Source organism: Euprymna scolopes, chromosome 24 (assembly GCF_053919585.1).
Source record: "Euprymna scolopes isolate OS-2025 chromosome 24, ASM5391958v1, whole genome shotgun sequence".
Classification (NCBI taxonomy): Eukaryota; Metazoa; Mollusca; class Cephalopoda; order Sepiida; family Sepiolidae; genus Euprymna; species Euprymna scolopes.
The window spans coordinates 66,735,894-66,756,044 of NC_136505.1; the positions used below are offsets into that span (position 1 = coordinate 66,735,894).

The following is a 20,151-nucleotide window of genomic DNA, read 5'->3' on the forward strand; positions in this document are numbered from 1 at the left end:
TTGTCAGGGAGGTCATTTATCAATATTAGAAATAATAGAGGTACAAGGATAGACCCCTTAGGCACTCCCGCATTTATGTCATATGTTTAGATGTACGGCCATCGAGGACAACCTGGATTTTTCTCTTATCTAAGAAGGAATTAATTATGTTAAGTATTCTTCCAGTGATACTGTATGATCTGATTTTCCTGAGAAGACCTTCGTGCAATATCCTGTCAAAAGCCTTAGATATATTTAGAGCTACCACTCTACCCTTCCCTGCTTTGCCAAGTGAATGGTATATACGTTCAGAGATTACAGTTAGAATGTCTGCTGTGGAACGGGCTTGCCTAAATCCATATTGTTGGTCGGTAAGTAAGTTGCGAGCCTGTCTCTATTTTATCGTCATTTTCATGGCAAGTTCTCGTCCGAGCTCTCATCTATTGTCCCTCCCCTCACCAAACTATCACGAAAAATACTTATCTAATTGAAACCACCACTCTTTATCCATGACTAAACCTAAACGTACATTCTATGAACAAAGCTTCTTTCTTAGAACTTCACGCGTGTGAAACTGTCTTCCTTTTGTCTGTTTTCCAGCTGACTACAATTTGATAGTCGTCAAGTCCAATGTAAACAAATTCTTGATGAACAGTCCCCTTAAGTAATCCAATTTACCAAATTTTTACTATTAACGATTATTACGATATTATCCCATCGATTAATATACACTCATTAACCCTTATCCTCGAGTGGCCCCTGGCGCTTGATAAGTGGTGACTCCTATGTAAAAAATGAGCTAGTAGTAATTGTACCTTCTTAATATTAGCATTTGATTATTGTTAGGACACGTTAGTTTTGTGGTATTTACGATCATGATAAATTTGACAATAGCTTGGACAGATATATGGATATCGCTCAGCGTTATCTGTCATAGAGTGAAATTCAAGGGCAAGGCGACCCTGATCGCAAAGAGTGTAAACTGATGCAACATTTTTTTCAAACACTTCTGCTTTATCAAATACTGAGGAAATTACATCTTGTGTTGTAGATGATGCAGCAGTTGGTTTGTTGCTGACAGGCTGAGGAATAGTTCTCTTCAGTCTTGGGGGTTCACGCTCGAAGAAGCGGTTAGTTTATTACTAATCCTGTTGGGCGTCCTATTGAGGAATGCGAACGGGGCTGCTCAAGCATTTTTGTAGACTACAGTGCACCGCATGTTATGCAATCTGATCTTGTGTCTAATCTCCCACAGAGGATGTAAATGAATATATTGTTTCGCAGACATGTACAAATGCGTTTAGATGATCTAGAAAAGTCTTACACAGACATAACACCTGCTAAATAATTAAATGTTAATGTTCGTTTTCTGTTAGCAAAAGATATTTCCTGTGAAATAGAGATGACCTTTCTAGAGATGCGTTCACATATATTTATTATGTTTTGTTTTCACATACACCAACCATCCACAGTTTTACAAAATATAGAGAAAAGTCACTATTGTATCTTGTTGTTGTTGTTGTTGTTGTTGTTGTTGCATCAGGAATGTCTGGTCTGCACGAAGTCCTTCTCGTTGAAGATCGGTCGAAGGCATTCATTAACCTACAAGATGCGTGCTTTTACTCCTCTCCTCCAACACAATAATTGTTAATACACAGATTTCCCAAAAAGTTGGCAATGGGACGGATATGTGTATGAGTATTTCATAAACCACCATTCAGTACGTTTATATATATATATATATATATATATATATATATATATATATATATATATAGACTTATATGTAATTATACTGAGTTCGTGAAATTCAGTAAATTTTCATGTACCAACGAGTTTTAAGCCAAAAATGTTTGACTTAAAGAGTAAGCTACAAAATTATCAAATTTTATAATTGAGCATTAATATACTGTGTAAGCAAAAATAAGACTTCAAAACAAGGTGTTGGTGGCAACAAAAAGTGTATTTCAATTTACGTTACAATTGTTTCCATGTCCAGTTCGACAATTTCAAGCATTATGTCGTTTGAAAATTTTCAAAACCAGCATTTCTTCAGACTTTATGAATAAGCACACTTTTGGCAATGGAGCATAGAATCCCATGGGATTTTCCGTAACCACAAAAAAGGTAGACGTTTCTCGTATGCCTTTCTTATCTAAGGATTTCCCCTTCCTTCCTTCTCTTCAAAAAATGCTCCATTGCCAAAGGTGTGCTTATTCATAAAGTCTGAAGAAATGCTGATTTTGAAAATTTTCAAACGACATAATGCTTGAAATTGTCGAATTGAACATGGAAACAATTGTAACGTAAATTGAAATACACTTTTTGTTGCCACCAACACCTTGTTTTGAAGTCTTGTTTTTGCTTATATATATATATATATATATATATATATATATATATATATATATATATATATATATTTATATTAGAAAACTCCCCGACGTTGCCCACGCGAAAAATACTCTTAAATCTGATATTTTAATGTTTGAAAATTTCTGTATTTGTTATTGTAGAGCCAATTATCTATTGCTTATCATGCTGTACTCAATATATAGTAACGATTTCCAAATTTAAAAATCAGTAGGAATCGAACCAAAATATATAGCTCTCCAGCCTTATCGTTACCATCCGAGCTAAATCTAAAAAAACTTAGAACTTAGACTTAAAAAATGACATGTAGAGAAGTAATGTATGTCGACTTACGCTTGCCAAGTTCCGATTTTCAATTTTTACCAATTAGTGGCTATTATTTACTGAATGAAGCGAAATCGAATTTTTCCACAGGTGAGAATCCCCTATATCAAATATATGGATACAAAATTAACAGAGTAGTTTGGTAGATATCGTTGCGCACACAGACAGACAAAGTCACTATTACATATATATATATACTAACAAGTCAACAAGCGTTAATCGGTCGTAGAATACGCTTAAATATAATTTTTAATTTATGCAGATTTCGTGTTCATTATTATAGAGCAAATTCTCTGTTGATCATTATATTGTACCCAAAATATAGTAATGGTTGCCGGTCGTAGAATACGCTTAAATATAATATTTATATTTCATATTTATTATTATAAGTCGAATACTTTATTGATTATTATATTGTACCTAATGTATAGAAATAATTTCAAAAGTTAAACAAAATATATGACTTGGATGCCATCAGTTAGAATCGAAGCCAAAACAATTAGCGCTCCAGCGTTCTTCAGTATCATCTTAACCAGATGGATATCAAAACCTTAAAAATTAACTGACATTAACGTATAAATGTATATTTGCTCATGCGTAGAGTATAACTTACGCTAGTCAAATTCTATTGTTATCAATTTTGACCCCTTAGTAATTATTTTACTGGATAAAAAAACAAATCGAATTTGTTTTACTGGTCCAAATTCCCAATATATTAAGTTTTAACTTTTAAAACCAAAAATGACAGAATTTTTTGTAGAAATTTAAGCAAACATTGTTAAAAATAGCAAAATGCTTTTGTTTAATTATCCTTTTTTAATTTTCGATTTTTTACGACATTTATTGTGTTAAAATAAATATAATATATATTTAATTTCTACAATATGCAATGCAACTAAATTTAACAAATAATCCTGAATGTTTCATTAAAAACAAAACAACAACAAAAAACTTAATAATAATACATATAGTTTTTTTGTATGTTTATCTGCAAAATCGGCAAATCAACGCTGTTTGGTCCATTTAACACCGAACCCCAAACATATGATGAACGATATTTTTCTGTTTGGCTCGCATAGAAATACACGTTCATATATTCATCAATGTTATTGGTTTAATTTGGAGTGTTTTACGATTTATAAAGCATAATAATAAGCTTTACGGCTTATAAATGAAAGTGACACAATGTTCAACGAGCGAGTTCAAAGATGCGCAGCAGTACAACAAACGCAGTCTACCGATCCAAGTTATGACATTAGAGCCATTGCCAGCATCCTCCAAAATGCATCGCTAGATCGCCACGAACAACAGGGACGTGTTCAGGATGATGAAAACTAAGTTTCTGGTCACGGTCATGGTCTTTGGTGTGGTTTCAAGTGAGGGCCACATCATACCACTTCATATATTCGAAGTCGGCTTGAAAGCCAACAACGAAGTGTACGTGTATGTGCTGAAGAGTATGGTGATCCTCTGTTGCAATCAGGTGGCCGCTGGAAAACCTTTGACACGGCAGCAGGACTCGGCGCTGGCCCACGAGTCCAAAGACACCCAGGCTTGACTTCAAAAGGAGTGCTACGATTTTGTATTCTTCTCTCACTGGCCCTCTCCCTCCCCGACCTGAACCCGCTGGATTACTTCGTTTGGTCATACATTACATGGTCGATAACATTACCAACATGACCTCCCAAAACACCAAAGCAATCCTGATGACCACCATCAGTTGAGTATTCACCGAACTCCCACCGGCATGGAAAAGGTATGCTTCTAGTTCCGGACCCGTATCGAGGCGGTTACATTGAATAGATATCAGCTCTACTACATAATCAAGTTACCTGAATTGATTTTGTAAATAAAAGTTTTAAAATAAAGCTGTAGTGTTGTTTTCTTTAGGGCGACAAATGTATGGTTCCACCATGTAGAAGAGTTTTAAAAGTGTGTATCACACTCTTATATGTTTATCTTTCTCAATCTCTCTCTCTCTTTTAGCCGATTCTCCATTTTACAACTCTTCCCAAATCCTCTTTAACCCCCAGCTGGCCCATTTTTCTTTTTTTGTTTTAATAATAACAATGTAGGTTATTAACTGCAATACAGTGAGACAACTTTATCGTTCCGCTCTATATAGGACTTTGTTGAGCGAACACGTTGCATCATCTTTTTTTACTGGCCATCACTTGACTTTCTAGCGATTTGTAGAAGAAATTACAAAGCTATTTTTGTTCGTTTCCAAAAAAATGTTGTGTTACAACATTAAGGAATATTATACTTCTTTTTAACATGATTTAACAGAATAATTTTAACACGATTTAACAGAATAATTTTAACATGATTTAATAGAATAATTTTAACATGATTTAACAGAATAATTTTAACACGATTGAACAGAATAATCTTAACATGATTTAACAGAATAATTTGAACATGATTTAACAGAATAATTTGAAGTTAACTAAACTCCACTTCAAGACGATTTGTACTGAACTACGACTGAATTGTAACATCAGTTTCAATACCGTAACACTTTCGAATAGACTCATATTACATCTCTCCGACACTAGTTTCATTTACAAACGCCTAAAGCATGACCGTCCCCTTCTTTATATAGAAACATCTTAATTAATTAATTAATTAATTAACCAATAAATAATAATAATAATAATAATAGAATACAGCACGATACAAGTATTAAAAAATTTAATTTTTTCAAGACCTTCACGCAAAAACCAAACATTCCACTATCAATAATATGAATTATGAAACTAGTCACATTTTAAAATGTTAAGCATAGTAACGAATATTATCAAATTCTTAACTATTAAGCAATTACATTTTTATTTAAATTTCGTGCGTACTTAACACGTAAGCACGTTCGCATGCAATAAAATCTGTCCCCCCCAAACCCCTTTCCCAATTAGGCCAAAAACAATTGCAATTGTATTAACAAGCTTAAGTATCCACTCAAAAATGATTGCATCCATAGAGATGTTATATATCCTTGCACAATAACAGAGCTACCCCGCAATTCCCCCACTACAGACTCTAATATTCTGTTTACATCTCTCCTCCCCATCTTCTATCTGATAGAATCACTGATCCAATGAGTGAACTAATACCACCACCACCACCACCACCACCACCACCACCACCACCACCACCACCACCACCACCACCAACAACAACAACAACAACAACAACAATAATAATAATAATAATAATAATAATGATAATAATAATAATTCTCCCTAAAATCATCCTAACACTAATAACACTGATAATCCCCCTAAACAATACTCTTACACGTATCAGTCCGACTTACATTCACCCCATTGAACAAATTTGAAACCATCCACGACTACAAACCCCAATACAAATCAACAAACCAATAACAGGCTCCGAGTATCTCATAAAATGCACACTTATATCGGCGCCACCTCAACTCTAATTAAGACCAGAATATCTAACGACAATTCTTCCTCTAACAACCAAAACCCAAATAATAAGCAAAGAACTTCTCTAAGTACCTTAATTAAAAAAAAAATCAAATCAAATCGAACTCTTTTTCAATTCAATGAACTATCATGAAAAAGTTACATCCTACACCCTAGGCTGTAAGTCATGTCACCTCTTAACATCTGGAGCTATAACAATAATTATTTCCCCATCAAAGTAACAATATAATAAATTCAAAAAGCGAACTAGTCTCCTTTTGCAGATAAAGAGTAAAGTCAAATATGGTAAATTTGAAATTACTTAACTTTAAATAATTCCCTTAAAATCTCACCCCCTTCAATTATACATTTCATCCTTCCACGTCCTCAGCACTCTATGTCACTCTATGAACTTATATTTCCTGCACTTTTTTCTCTCTCCTCATTGATCGGTTGGCGGACTCTTCTATAATGCTTATGCATGTGCAGCTATATGCTTCTTCTGTGTATGTGTGAACCTGAACATCCATGCACTGACTTCATATGCGATCTTATGATTGTAGTCATGTGTGCATCTGGGTATGCTTGTACATAGGTATATGTGCAGCTGTATGGGAGTTCGAGGGTAGTTCTTTTATTTTTATTCTTTTCATTGGTTACACTATAATAGAGTATACTGACACCAACCGCCTTCTCCTCCCTCAAATTCACCCTTATTCTTCCCTCAACCCCCACAACCCGCTTAAACTCTCAATAAAACTATCAGGTCTTCCAGATAAATTCTTCCTCCCAATAAGCTTGCAGCTCCAAAACCCCCTTTTAAAAATATTCCTTCTGCAATTTCGTTGACGATGCCTGGACAGGGATCAAAAGAGAGTCCCCAGCCTAATAGGTCCCGGACTGTCAACTAGTCTTCAGTATCTGTCCCATCGACGAAATGTTGCATAGCTCTGCCGGTTTTACACGTATTTTAATGGTGGATGCCCCGGTAGATATACAAGCCCTAGTACCACCTCGACGTAAATACACGCGACAAACTCGATAAGCAACAAAATCCCACCTCTACATAGTAGAAATCCCCAGATGCCAGAAAGCTTTCTACTCTAACAGTTTCTTCCCCAGAACTGCTAGACTTTGGAATTCCCTTCCAGGTTCCTGCTTCCCCGACTATACTGACCTACAGAAGTTTAAGTGTAATGTAAACAGAAATCTTGCTGCTCAGCTTCCACTTAGTACCCAAATTATGTTTCAGATAGTAGTCCCTACATCAAAGTGGCACTGTACCTTGTTTGGGGGAAAAAAAAAATGGACAATAAACATGTTCAAAGTGTTTTTTTTTTGGACGAATTGCATCCTTAGCACCAATAAACTCTAGCCAACTTTACCGTTTCACTCATAGCTGAAAGATGAAGACGTGGATAATGCAGTTCCCAAGGGTGTCAGTGAAATTGACGTTACAATGCTATCACAGTGTCAGTTCATACAGCAGATCTAATTCGAACTCGGTTAAGCCGATTTAATCGTCCGCGCCGACATCCATTAAATCGTTCATGTACTGTCGCAGAGACGACAATCAATTAAAAACGTTTCTGTATTATTGGGAAAGTTTGATGCGCTTAATATAAAAAAGTCAAACACATGTCTACTTAGTCTTTTTGTGATTATACGGCGCCACTCAGAGATAAGTACTTTGTTGTTCCCTAGATACTGCCATTTTGTCTTTCAAAATATGTTTACCACAGTATATTTTCCCTTTTCTCTTACTTTTACTTAGCCAGCATATACATATATATACACACTATTTTACAGGTAAGTAGAAATATAACTAAATAACTCTCTCAGTACAGATAAAATGAATATCCCAGACGGAACGATTTTGCCTCATCTTACATTGCCGTGTTAATATTAAAATAAAAATATAATTGTAGTTTTCCGTCTAGAATTCATATTCAAATTGGAATTAATATCAATTAAAAAATACATATTAAAAAAAATATTTAAAAGCTTAGAATCTTAAGAAAACCGGCGAAATTGAAGTAATCTTGTCTAAATGAATTTCAATTTAATGCAAATTTAATGCAAATCTGAAATATTTTAATTTTCACATGGCAAGGTGTAGCAGTATTTTGTATCCTAGAAACTAATGAACATAAAATTGAAGAAACTGAAATTTAGAGAATATGTATCAATTGATACGTAATAACTATTGCTAAATTTTTACAAGCATCAAAGGTACTTGAATTTTCTTTAAGGGTTTCCATGTACACTGTAACCTGAAATTAAATAAACTAAATATAACCCACATTACCACCTCGTACGCTTAGCAAATCTCTTACACAATTCATAACGATCTGTTTTGTTTTTTAACATAGACATCACCACTTATCAAGGCCAAGAGGCCACTCGAAGATATATGTTAATTAGTTTTAATTTAATCCCATTTTTTTTCTTTTTATTACATTTTGACCCCAAACAAGGCACATCGACACTTTTTGTATTAGGGGACTGCTATCAAGGGTAACATCTACTAGGGTACTATGTAGAGATTTGGGCAGCAAGATGTCTGTTCACATTACACTTTAATTCTGCACGTCAGTACAGTTGGGGAAGCAGGGACCCGGAATGGAATTCCAAAGTCTAGCGGTCTGGGGAAGAAACTACTGGAATAGAAAGATCTTTTACATTTAGGGATCTCTACTGTATGGGGGTGAGATTTAACTTCCTGTCGGGTTTGTCGAGGATGTTTACGTCGTGGGGGCACAAGTGTTTGCAGTTCGTCAGAGCATTCTCCATTAAAATACTTGTAGAACAGGCAGAGGGATGCAACAATTCGTCGATGGGACAGAGGTTGAAGCTTAGATGCCAGTTTAGGGCCTATCAGATTTGCGACTCTCTTTTGAACCTTGTCTAGGAGCGAGAGACTAGTAGCAGATGCACCAGCCCAAATATGACATCAATACTCCATACATGAGCTAATGGTGGCCTTATAAAGGTACAGGATACTTTCGGGTGTTAGTAATTTTCTAGCACGGTAGAGAGGGCCTACCTTATTTGCAGCGGCCATGGCAATGCTTTCAATGTAATTGTTTCAACTCATGGGGCGATAATTTAATGGGTCAGTTCTTTCTCCAGAATTCTTGAATACTGGTATCACAGAAGCAGTTTTCCAACAGCCCGGAAAGCAAGCTTCATTAAGGCATTTGTTGTATAGTTTGGAGAGAACTGGAGCTACTTCAGCTGAGCACTTTTTTAAGAGCACAGCTGGGATGAGATCGGGTCCACATGCCTTTGAAGTGTCAAGCTTTTTTATGATAACATGCACCTGAGCAGGGGTGATTTTCAGATCGTCTTGCGTGGCGTCTGTCCGCATAGGAAAGTCAGGTAGGGGGTGATTGAGAGGGATCAGTGTGGAGTTTGAGGCAAACCGACTGCCAAGCATGTTAGCCTTCTCGGTTGCTGAGCAAACAACCTCGTGATTGTTGGTTAGTGGGGGAATTGTTGTATTGCCCATTATTTACTACACTGTTGTAGATTTTCCAGAAGTCACGATTTCCTAATTTTTGTGCTTCGATGCGTTTTTTAGTGGTTTCAGTAAATTCTCTCTTAGCTGTCGATATTTCTTTTTTAACGTTACTTCTAGCTTCTATGTACTTCTGTCTGTTTGAACTCGACTTATGTCGGTTAAGTCTGCGATATGCATGCTGCCTTTGAGCAATGGCAGTTGCGCAAGTCGAAGTAAACCATTGAGGAGAGTGGGGCTTGCTATAAATTTTCCGCATGGAGACATGTGCTTCTATTGCAGTTTTGTAACCATTCAGTGGTCTCATTTGAGCACTGTTCAGCAGGAAAAGAAAAAAATATTTCCCCATGGGGCATCTCTGATAAGATCTCTGGTGGCTTCCCAGTCAGCCTTTTTATAATATCTCGTTGTTTTAAGCACTGGCTTTTCAGTTTTGGGTCTAGAGTTTAGGGCGATTTCGACCATTATCACTGCATGATCAGCGTTCCCAAGTGAGCTGTCGGCATTCGTTTTACAATCATCGGAAGCTGTGGTCAAAAACAGATCTAGAAGTGATGCGTATTGTTCTTGCTGGCCAGGGAAACGGGTTGATAACGTAAGCATTTGTGATAGGTTGTGAGATATATAGACGCAATGTGTTGTGCTGCCCGCTGCGTCTGTGTAATTAGAGAATCCAAGCCAGTATCTTAACATATAGCATAATATATATATATATATATATATATATATATATATATATATATATATACTTAATTTAAATGTTCATTATTATTACATAGAAGCACTAGTATTTCATACTTACGCAATTATCAGTATAGGAAATGATAATTAATTTCAGTCAAAAGATTCGAACCCAGTTTCAAAGTCTACAGTCCTGCAGTCTATAATTCCACCTCTACACCACCATTAATTAACAACGGGAAAGAGAGGAACATAATTTTGGTCTTGTATCAAATTAGCGAACGTATATAATCATATAGTATTAAGCAGCGGTTGAAAGGTCGTGTTACATCTCATAAAGGCACAATCCTTGTTGAATGCGGGCGATAGTAATATTTTTTATTTTAAATATTTATTATTTTTACTTAGGTACACCAGTTTTTTATGCTTACGCAGTCTCCAATGTAGGAAATGATAATAACTGCCAGTCTAAGGATTCGAACCCAATTGTAAAGACATCTTTCTGTCTGTCTACTTCTCTCTCTCTTTCTCTCTCTCTCTCTCTCTATATATATATATATACACTAGATTACCCGTGACCCGTTGTGTCAGTATGTTATATTAGCTATGGAATTAATGTATGAACGTGACACTTGTGACGTAAAGAGAATAGTTTTTTGTGGCATAACAGAAACATTTCTATGAAAGTATATGAAAATGAAAAAATATATATAGATACATTTCCGTGAGTCGTTCTGTTTATAATAGTTTATTTTTGAAGAAAAAAATAACAAACTTACAGCCACTGAATTATAAGTGGTTTGCCATACTCATAGGTAAATGTGCACTGACCAGATACAATAATACTTAAAGTTGAATTCAAATTTTTATATATCTTTTAATTTAAACGCGAAAAAAAAAACAATTGGAACGCTGAAAGCATACACAGTAAAACAATACGTTTTATTGTCGCGTTGATTATTTATTTGTAACCCAATTAAAAAAAAACATATTTTCGGGGTTATTTATTTATGTTGGTAGTGTAGTGTAAAAAATGGAGAATAAATTAAAAAAGGAAGGCAGTGGGCAAATCGCCGTTGTAAAATGCTCTTATGGTTGTCAACGGGTGAAAGTAGATTTATTTGTAAGAAAATTGCGTTAAAATAACTTAAAGGTAATACGGAAATGATCGATGTAAAAAAAAAGCAGAAAGTATAACAATTGTTTATTTGGATAATATAAACAGGGGGAAAATTGGGACGCTGAAAACGTACACTGTAAAACAATACATTTTATTATCTCGTTGATTATTTAGTATAATATATATCGTATATATGAAACAGCTCCATACTTATACGTATTATTTGTAATCACATTTTGCGTTTGCTTCCCATATCTTGGAGTTTTTTATTCAATAAATTTAAGATATTCGCTTTATTATGGTCGTCCGTTTGTTCGAACGAAACCGGTCTAGCGATTTGTGTTTATTTGTTTACGCTGTTATTGGTTTATGTTCATGCACGAATGCGCAACCGGAAGTCGTAAACAGGATGTTGGATTACAACACTGGTTAAAGGTAATATATATATATATATATATATATATATATATATATATATATTCAAACAAATGTAATTATATAGCATAGGGTGATTCTGTTTAATTCTTATTTTTCTACTTTTTGTATGGTCTTTGTGTTTCTGTTAAATGACTGTATATAGCATCCGTAGGTGTAATTTCCTTCTATTCTTTGCGAGCACTTTCGACTGAATTCTCTCAGCAATCCTCGTGTTTCTCTCTCTCTCTCTCTCTCTATATATATATATATATATATATATATATGTATGTATAAGAATGACAACAAGTCTATATTCCAAATTGCAAAGTGTTTCCCTTCTTACCGTTTATTTTTTTAAGCATGTGTTAAAATGTTTAGTTTTTGAAAGCACCTGCGTCGTAGCGTAGAATCATTCATACAAATCTTATGTCAATTGATTAATCTTTTCACCCTTACCTTTCAGAAGAATAAGAACTCATTAACATTAAAAGAAAATATTAAGAATATCGACATGATTACATAAATCTGAAAAAATTGGAAGAGTAGTTGCAATTGTGTTTTATAATATTTCCGCCATCTTTGATATATATATATATATATATATATATATGTATATGTATAGATATAATTATTTTTTTAATATAATAATTAGATACCTACAGACACTAGTGTTTCATCCTTTCGGCAATCTTCAGTGAAGAGTGTCACGATTAACACCAGCTGACAGATTCGAACTCGGTAAGACGAGCCATCTCTGGCTCGATTAGCAAAGACCGCATCCATTCGGGTACCATTAACCGCGCGAAATAATGTTGAATTTAAACATTTTAATTTAAATGTTCTTTACGTCAGTCAGACAGTGATCTAATCGTTATACGACGATCTATGCATATATATATATATATATATATATATATATATATATATATATATATATATACATACAGGCATGGCAGAAAAGTCTAGACATTGAGATAAATATTTCTCCAAAGATTAATATATGCTTCTTGATCTTCATAGATAATAATGCTGAAATAACTTAGATTATCTTATTAAAATTGCATCTAACATCATTTAAACATGCCAATAAACCAAAGGGGCATTATAACTATCAGAATTTCTTTTATGGAAGAATCGTGGTTCAGCAGAAAGGTGATATTAAGTCAATATAAAATAGAAAGAAATATTTCAATATCACGTTCTACTATTAATACGGGGTGGAACGATAAAAGTGTCACCCTAATGAAAACAAGACTACAGCTTTATTTTAAATCTTTTACTGACAAAATCAATTAAAGTAACTTTATTATGTAGTAGAGTTTATATCTATGCAATGTAGCCACCTTCAGCCTCAATCACTGCCTCGATAAGAGTCCAGAACTGGAAGCATGCCTTTTCCAATAGCGCAGGCGGGAGCTTGGCGAATACTCGGCGAATACTCGGCGAATACTCAGCGAATACTCATCGAATACTCGGCGGATGGCGGATGGTGTTGTAGGAAGTCATGTTGGTGATGTTGTCAAACGAAGTAGTCCAGCAGGTTCAGGTCGGTGGAGGAGAGGGGCAGTGAGAGAAGGGTACAAAGTCGTAGCACTCCTTCTGAAGCCTAGTCTGGGTCTCGTTTGCCTTGTGGACAGGCGCCAAGTTTTGCTGCCACACAACAGGCACTTGATTGCACCAGGGGATCACCACACTCTTCAACACATCCACGTATACTTTGGTGTTGACTTTCAAGCCGACTTCAAAAATTTGAGGTGGCATGACGTGGCCCTCACTTGAAACCACACCAAAGATCATAACCGTGGCCGGAACCTTTGTTTTCATCACTCAAGCCATGCCCCTGTTATTCGTGGCAATCTAGCGATATAGTTTTAGGATGCTGGAAATGGTCCTGTTGTCATAACTTGGATCGGTAGAGAGCATGAGTGGACAGCAGCGTATCTCCAGTTTCACTCGTTAAACATTGTGTCACTTTCAGACATGATAGAAGGCTCCTATCGCTGTTGGGATTTGTAAATTACTTGCCAACTAGTAGATTGTCTTCAACAAAAAAAAAAAAACCAGAGAACCGGTTTTTATCAAACGGAAATGGAACAATGTCGTCTTTTCTAGGGTGGCAATTTTATCGTTTCACCCTGAAGAGTGATCGTATAATCTACAAGAGAGGACAAAGAATGCACAAAACCTTAACCCCGTTCCCTCTGAAAGAACCTTGTGTCTTGTGAAAAGAAATAATAAAGAGGATCCTTGGTACCAAGCTTCTGATATTGCAACACAAATTTTTCCGATTCCGATACCGATTCCGATACCCTCAAACATTCCGGTTTATCAGATTCCCGATTCCGATTCCGATTACTCGTCCCAACACGAATTACTATATATTGGGTCCAATGCGATATAGTAATAATAAATACGAAATCTACATTAATCAAAATATCATATTTAAGCGTGTTTTACGACTGGGCAATGCCGGACGTTCTACTAGTATATATATATATATATATATATATATATATATATATATATATATATATATATATATATATATATATTATTTAGTTCAGGGGTAAATCCTGCACGAACAAATATGGAAACATATACATATACCTTACTTTATATAAATATAAATAATTATAATGTAGTTTTCCACGAGACAAAAAAAATCAAATCAAGAATAATCACCATTGTTTTATAAAAATTCTCTTCGATTGTTACACCGTCTGCGAAATACGAAAAAATATTCAGCTTTACAATTCGTTCATTTCTTGATTATGAGCGTGCGTGTACTTGTTTCCTCAGTTGTTAATGAACTTACGCTGGTCGTGTGTGTGTGTGTGTGTGTGTGTGTGTGTGTGTGTGTGTGCGCGCACGCGCGCTTGTGTGCCTGGTTTTAACGTAATTTGTCTTTGCGGACAGCGAATCACTACATCCAATCACTCCATTACGAATTCTGTTTTTTGTTTGCATATCCGTGTCTCGATTTAAGTATATCGCTGTCACCGTGATTGATGGCAGATAGATTTTTCACATTCTTGTTTAGATAGTCTTGCAAATCCCAATTGTTTATCAAATATCTAATAAAATATTCAGCCTACTTTGAAAACTTAATTTGTTTTATCAAATGCTGTTACTTATTTTATCCATTCTGCGGCAGTATTTTCTTTATCAAACTTTTAACAACGTATCTATATAAATACATGTTTGTGAAGAATGGCGTATATAATACACACAAAGACAAGCATTCTGAAGTATCAATTCATAACATAAGTAGAATGTAATTTGGCCAGTTGAAAGGGAAGCATTTTGTTTTGCGTTTAACTTCTGTATTTTCAGGGACCGTCGTCAGAAATACATAGCCCAACCTATACAAATACTAACAGGGCCTGTGTATCGACGTTGCTTGTTGAAAAAAAAATGACACACTGAATTTAATTAAAGAAAAAAAAAGTAGATAATCAATTTAGCATATCCAGCAGAAAAGAACTCTTTTTTATAATCGGATGTAGATGATAAAAAGTAAAAACTAACACAGACCTGTGTACCATCGTTTCCCTTGGGAAATATAAAATGCTGATAAACTATATACTGAGAGTATAAATTCTGCCAGGTTTTATTTATACTAACTGGTTGAAATTTATCAATGCCAGGCGACCACTGGAAAATAAATGTTAATAAGATGCATGCCCATGCATTGTTATCACATTTGGTACACCAAGCGCCAGTCTCTCTTTCTTGAAGAGTTTCCAAAGAATCTTTAACCTAATAGCGTTCACACTGTCTACTTACCTCTACCTCCTGCCCCATCACCGTAATACCGCATCCATGTGCTTGTTTTACGAATTCAACGGAATGTACTTCAACAAATTTGCTTTACTTGTGTTCCTTTGAGGTAAAAAAAAACCCTGACACCCGATTACCAGCAAAATCACACCCTTTCACTGTAGAGATCCCAGATGCTAGAAGTGCACTCTATTAGCTTCTTTCTCTTGCCTTTATAAATCTCTACGGGCTTTCTGCTTCTCCGGCTGTACCAACAATAAAGAAATGTAACGTGAACAAGCATCTCGCTGCACAACTCCCCATTTAGGATCCCCTGTATATATGTCTACTCACAATAGCCTCTTTCCGTTTCAGTTGCTGTGTAGCTTGTTTGGGTGAATTGAAGTCAGAAGAGATTGTCAGGTGGGCGATGAAACGATGAGTTTAATAGGCAGAATTTGATTATTTAAGAGAACAGTTTAATAAGCCTTTGCAGACTTGAAACCGACCATGTTGTAGTCATCTGGGGAGCAGTTCCATGACATTGTGCTCGACAAACTGGAAGTTGTAAGAAAGAACTATTATTAATGAAAGGTTAGTTTATCGTTAGATACATAGATGTAGAAAGGAAAGTTGGTTTCTCTTCGTTTGTAACGAAATCCGACAGCCGAAAAATGAGTTTTCATTAAAAAACAATAATACTTTCTGTTTTTATCAATTTCAACAATAAGCAATGTTATTTACCTAACTGTCATGTAACAATATCACTGAATTGTTACAGAAAACATGTGTTTTTTTTTACAAACGAGTCATCATTTATCAAGGCCCGGAAGTCACTCGAGAATAAGGGTTAATGGGTATACATAAGTAGTGGAAATTTTGTAAATTGTATTACTTAGGGGGATGGTTCATCAAGAACTTGTTTATGTCGGACTTGAAGACAATCAAATTGTAGTCAGCTGAAAAGCAGGCAAACGGAAGAGCGTTCCAGAGGCGTGCAGTTCTAAGAAAGAAGCTTTGTTCATGGAATCTACGTTTAGGTTTAGGCACAAATAAAGAGTGTGGGAAATTATTGATAGTGGTTTTGGCTAGACGAGTGTTTTTTGTGAAAGTTTGGCGAGGGGGAGGTCATACATTGAAGCTCAGATGAGCACTTGCTATTAAAATAACAATAAAGCAGAGACAGGCTCGCAACATCTCTTCTGTGGGAGAGATGTTGAAGGAAGAGAAAAAGGCACCCCCTAAGACACTGAGTCTATTTTGAACTCTGTCAAGGCAGGACAAGCTGTTTCTAGCAGCTCCTGCCCAGATGTGGCAACACTACTCCATCATTGGCCGTACCTAGCTTTTATATAGGTAGAGAATTACATCAGGAGTGAGATATCTACTGGAGCAGTAGAAGGAGCCCACCATTTTTCCAGCGTACAAATAGATGATTACATGACATCCACCATTAACTGTAACAAGATCGGCCGATTTACTTCTCCTGACTTTTAGCTGTTTATTTATATGCACACTTGAATATGCCCGAAAGCTTTTTTCTATTACGTTTCTTAATTTTTTAGAGGAGGATTGGTTATTCGTATTATTTGGATTCATCGGACTATTGTTCTCATCTTGATTGTAATTTTTACAAAGTTTCAGTCGATGTAACCTCTAACCTTTTTCAGTTGTATCTTGTCGAACTCGAAAATGTTTCTGTCGAACTCGAGAACTTGTTCGCATAGACTCATGGCTTAGTGATTTGAGTGCTTGAAAAAATCAATTGTATAAGTGATATTCTCCTGACCGTTGAAGATTCAATTGTCAGCGTAAGCGACCGAAAAATATAATTGCAAATTACTATTTTACTTCTACTTACGACCTATATCCAGTCATGGCTGACGGGACAAGAACATGCTACCCCTGTGAAGTAAAAAAAAGAGTTTCGTTCGAAATTCCGTCCAAATTCCCGAGTTCGACAGAAACATTCCCGAGTTCGATAAGATACACCTGAAGAAAGTCGAAGGTTACATCGACCGAAACGTTGTGAAAATGACACTAGATGAGAACAGTAATCCGATGGATCCAAATAATATTTGCTATTAATAATTAATTTTTCATCTTACTGTTTTTCATAATTTTTGGATATTTTCTTTACTGCGACATGAAAATTCAGCGGACACCGTTGGTTTCACTTAAAAGTCAATATTTCAATTTTCGAATTTCGCTACAATGACGAAGAAGAACCGAACATTTTCTTTTGCAATAGTTTTAGCTAGATGAATTTTGGCTGCGAATGTTTTACAGGCGGGGACTAAAGATTGGAAAAGAACAGGCAAATTAGCAATATCTCTTTTAGTTAGGAGATTATTATTGTGAAAAGAACAGATCGCCCAACGAGAGCTTTAATACAATTTCGTACTTTGTCAGAGCAAGAAAAACTGCTCTGTATCACAGTGTAGTATCTGTTCTGATGCTTCCTTTCGCATTTTCTCTCTTCGGTCAGTGGAGGAAAATTCCTCCATGACTGAGACAATTTTTATTTTTGTTCCTATCCAGAGTGCCTCTTGTTGGGGAGCTGGATTTTCCTTACATTAAAAACCGATCTTGTGTCTAACTTTGCCCTCGCGAGAAGGCAAATAAATAGGAAGTGCTCTGAGTAGCATCTCTAAATATACGACAACAGTACTTCATTATAGGATATCTAACTTTTATGCATGCAGTCACGCACTTTCTGAAGTGATAGAATGACCTATCCATATTTCTAACGACACAATGTTTCATGTAAGTCTCCCATGTAAATAAGTTTTTGCTCGTATTTAATTATTCTCTTCTGCTATCCGTTTTTCCTCCCAGGCTGTTGGACGTCCTTTGCTGCCAACCTACTGGTCTCTTGGTTTTCACCTTAGCCGATGGCCCTACAACACGACGGAACACCTGGAAACGATCGTGACTCGCAATCAAGAAGCAGGTATTCCCCAGGTAAGAATAAAGCTTTGTATTGTTTACCATCTTACGCGGGTCGTTCAAAAAGTATTTTTACGTAAAGAAGTTGAAGAGCAACGAAAACGAAAAAAATTGTGCTCCAGAATTTCTTCTTCTACATAGTTATCACCATTGTCAATTTTTTTTTTTTGCCAGCGATGAACAATGGCTGTGCATAGATGTCCGGAGCGAGCTTTATCATTTGAGGGTTGTTCAAAAAATTAAACCCCCTTTCTTTCTTTTTAACCGAAAAAGTTGATAAGCTACAAAGACGGGAGTGGTACCATTAAAATGAGCGGCTTATGTGCTCCGGAATTTATTTTTCTACATGGTCACCAACATTCTTAATGCACTTTTGCCAGCGATTAACAATAGCTTTACATAGGCGTCTGCTGCTCGCTTTGTCATATGAGGGTGGTTCCAAAAGTAAAGTCTCCTATTTTTAACTGAAAGAGTTGAAGAGCTACGGAGACGGGAATTATACCATTATAACGAGCGACCTTTTGTGTTCCAAAATTTATTTTTTTTACAAAGTCAGCACTATTCTCTATGCACCTTTGCAAGCGATAAACGATAGCTGTGTATGGGCGTCCGAAGCAAGCTTTTTTATTCTAGGGCTGTTCGAGTAGTAAAGCCTTCTATTTTCTTAAACTGAAAAAGTTGAAGAGCTACGAAGATGAGAGTGGTATGAAAAAAAAACACGCGACTTTTTTGCCCCAGAATTTATTTTCTACATAGATATCATTAATCTCCATCCACTTTTGCCAGGAAGTCAATAACACATCTCTACTTCTCACGCACGTGTATAAAAGGGCCCAGATTCTTAGTCTCATACCGTCAATAATTTGTATCAGAGTGATGAAATTTTCATGTCATAAATGCATAAGTTTAGTCAAGATAACAATGCAATTTGCAATACTATTCTAATCCATGGAGGTGGAATAAAAAATAGGAGGCATTTCTATTGGTACACCTTTCGTACTATGGATCCATAATCCACTTCATGCATTTTCAACCTCACTTAAAGAAACTTAGGAATGAATATTTGAATTGTACAATCGACAAATGATAATAGTAAAACAAATTAAGGCATTATTTAATTATTGAAATTCTTTCAGATGAGTAATTTATTGATTTATGGACGATTATCCTCATCTTTATAGTTGTTGCTTCACGACGTTTCGGCCAACTATTCCCCTGGCCTTCGTCAGGTGGTTAACCGCGATGGGATATAAATGATAACTCTTCTAACTATATCTTCAGTAATTACTGCCTTCCATAGTTGTTATGAAACGACAACAACTATGGAAGGCAGTAATTACTGAAGATATAGTTAGAAGAGTCATCATTTATATCCTTTCTCGGTTAATCACCTGACGAAGGCCAGAGGAATAGTTGGCCGAAACATCGTTAAACAACAACTATAAAGATGAGCATAATAGTTCGCAAATAAATAAAAAAATGAAGATATGTTTTTCGAATATATTCATCTCTAATAAATGCACACTTAATTATTTACTTTTCATTTTCATACTAAGTAAATATTTATTGAAGCTGAAATTAAAATAAGGGTAAAACGACAA

The 20,151-nt window shown here is 35.6% G+C and overlaps 1 protein-coding gene across 1 annotated transcript in view; it reads left to right on the forward strand.

Moving 5' to 3' along the window:
* LOC145246762 (sucrase-isomaltase, intestinal-like) overlaps positions 1 to 20,151 on the forward strand; it is a 1,547,717-nt gene that overhangs the window by 137,795 nt on the left and 1,389,771 nt on the right. Inside the window, exon 8 of the mRNA XM_080108534.1 lies at positions 18,440 to 18,565. Coding sequence (XP_079964660.1) covers positions 18,440 to 18,565 — 126 coding nt within the window. The remainder of the gene's footprint in view (positions 1 to 18,439; positions 18,566 to 20,151) is intronic.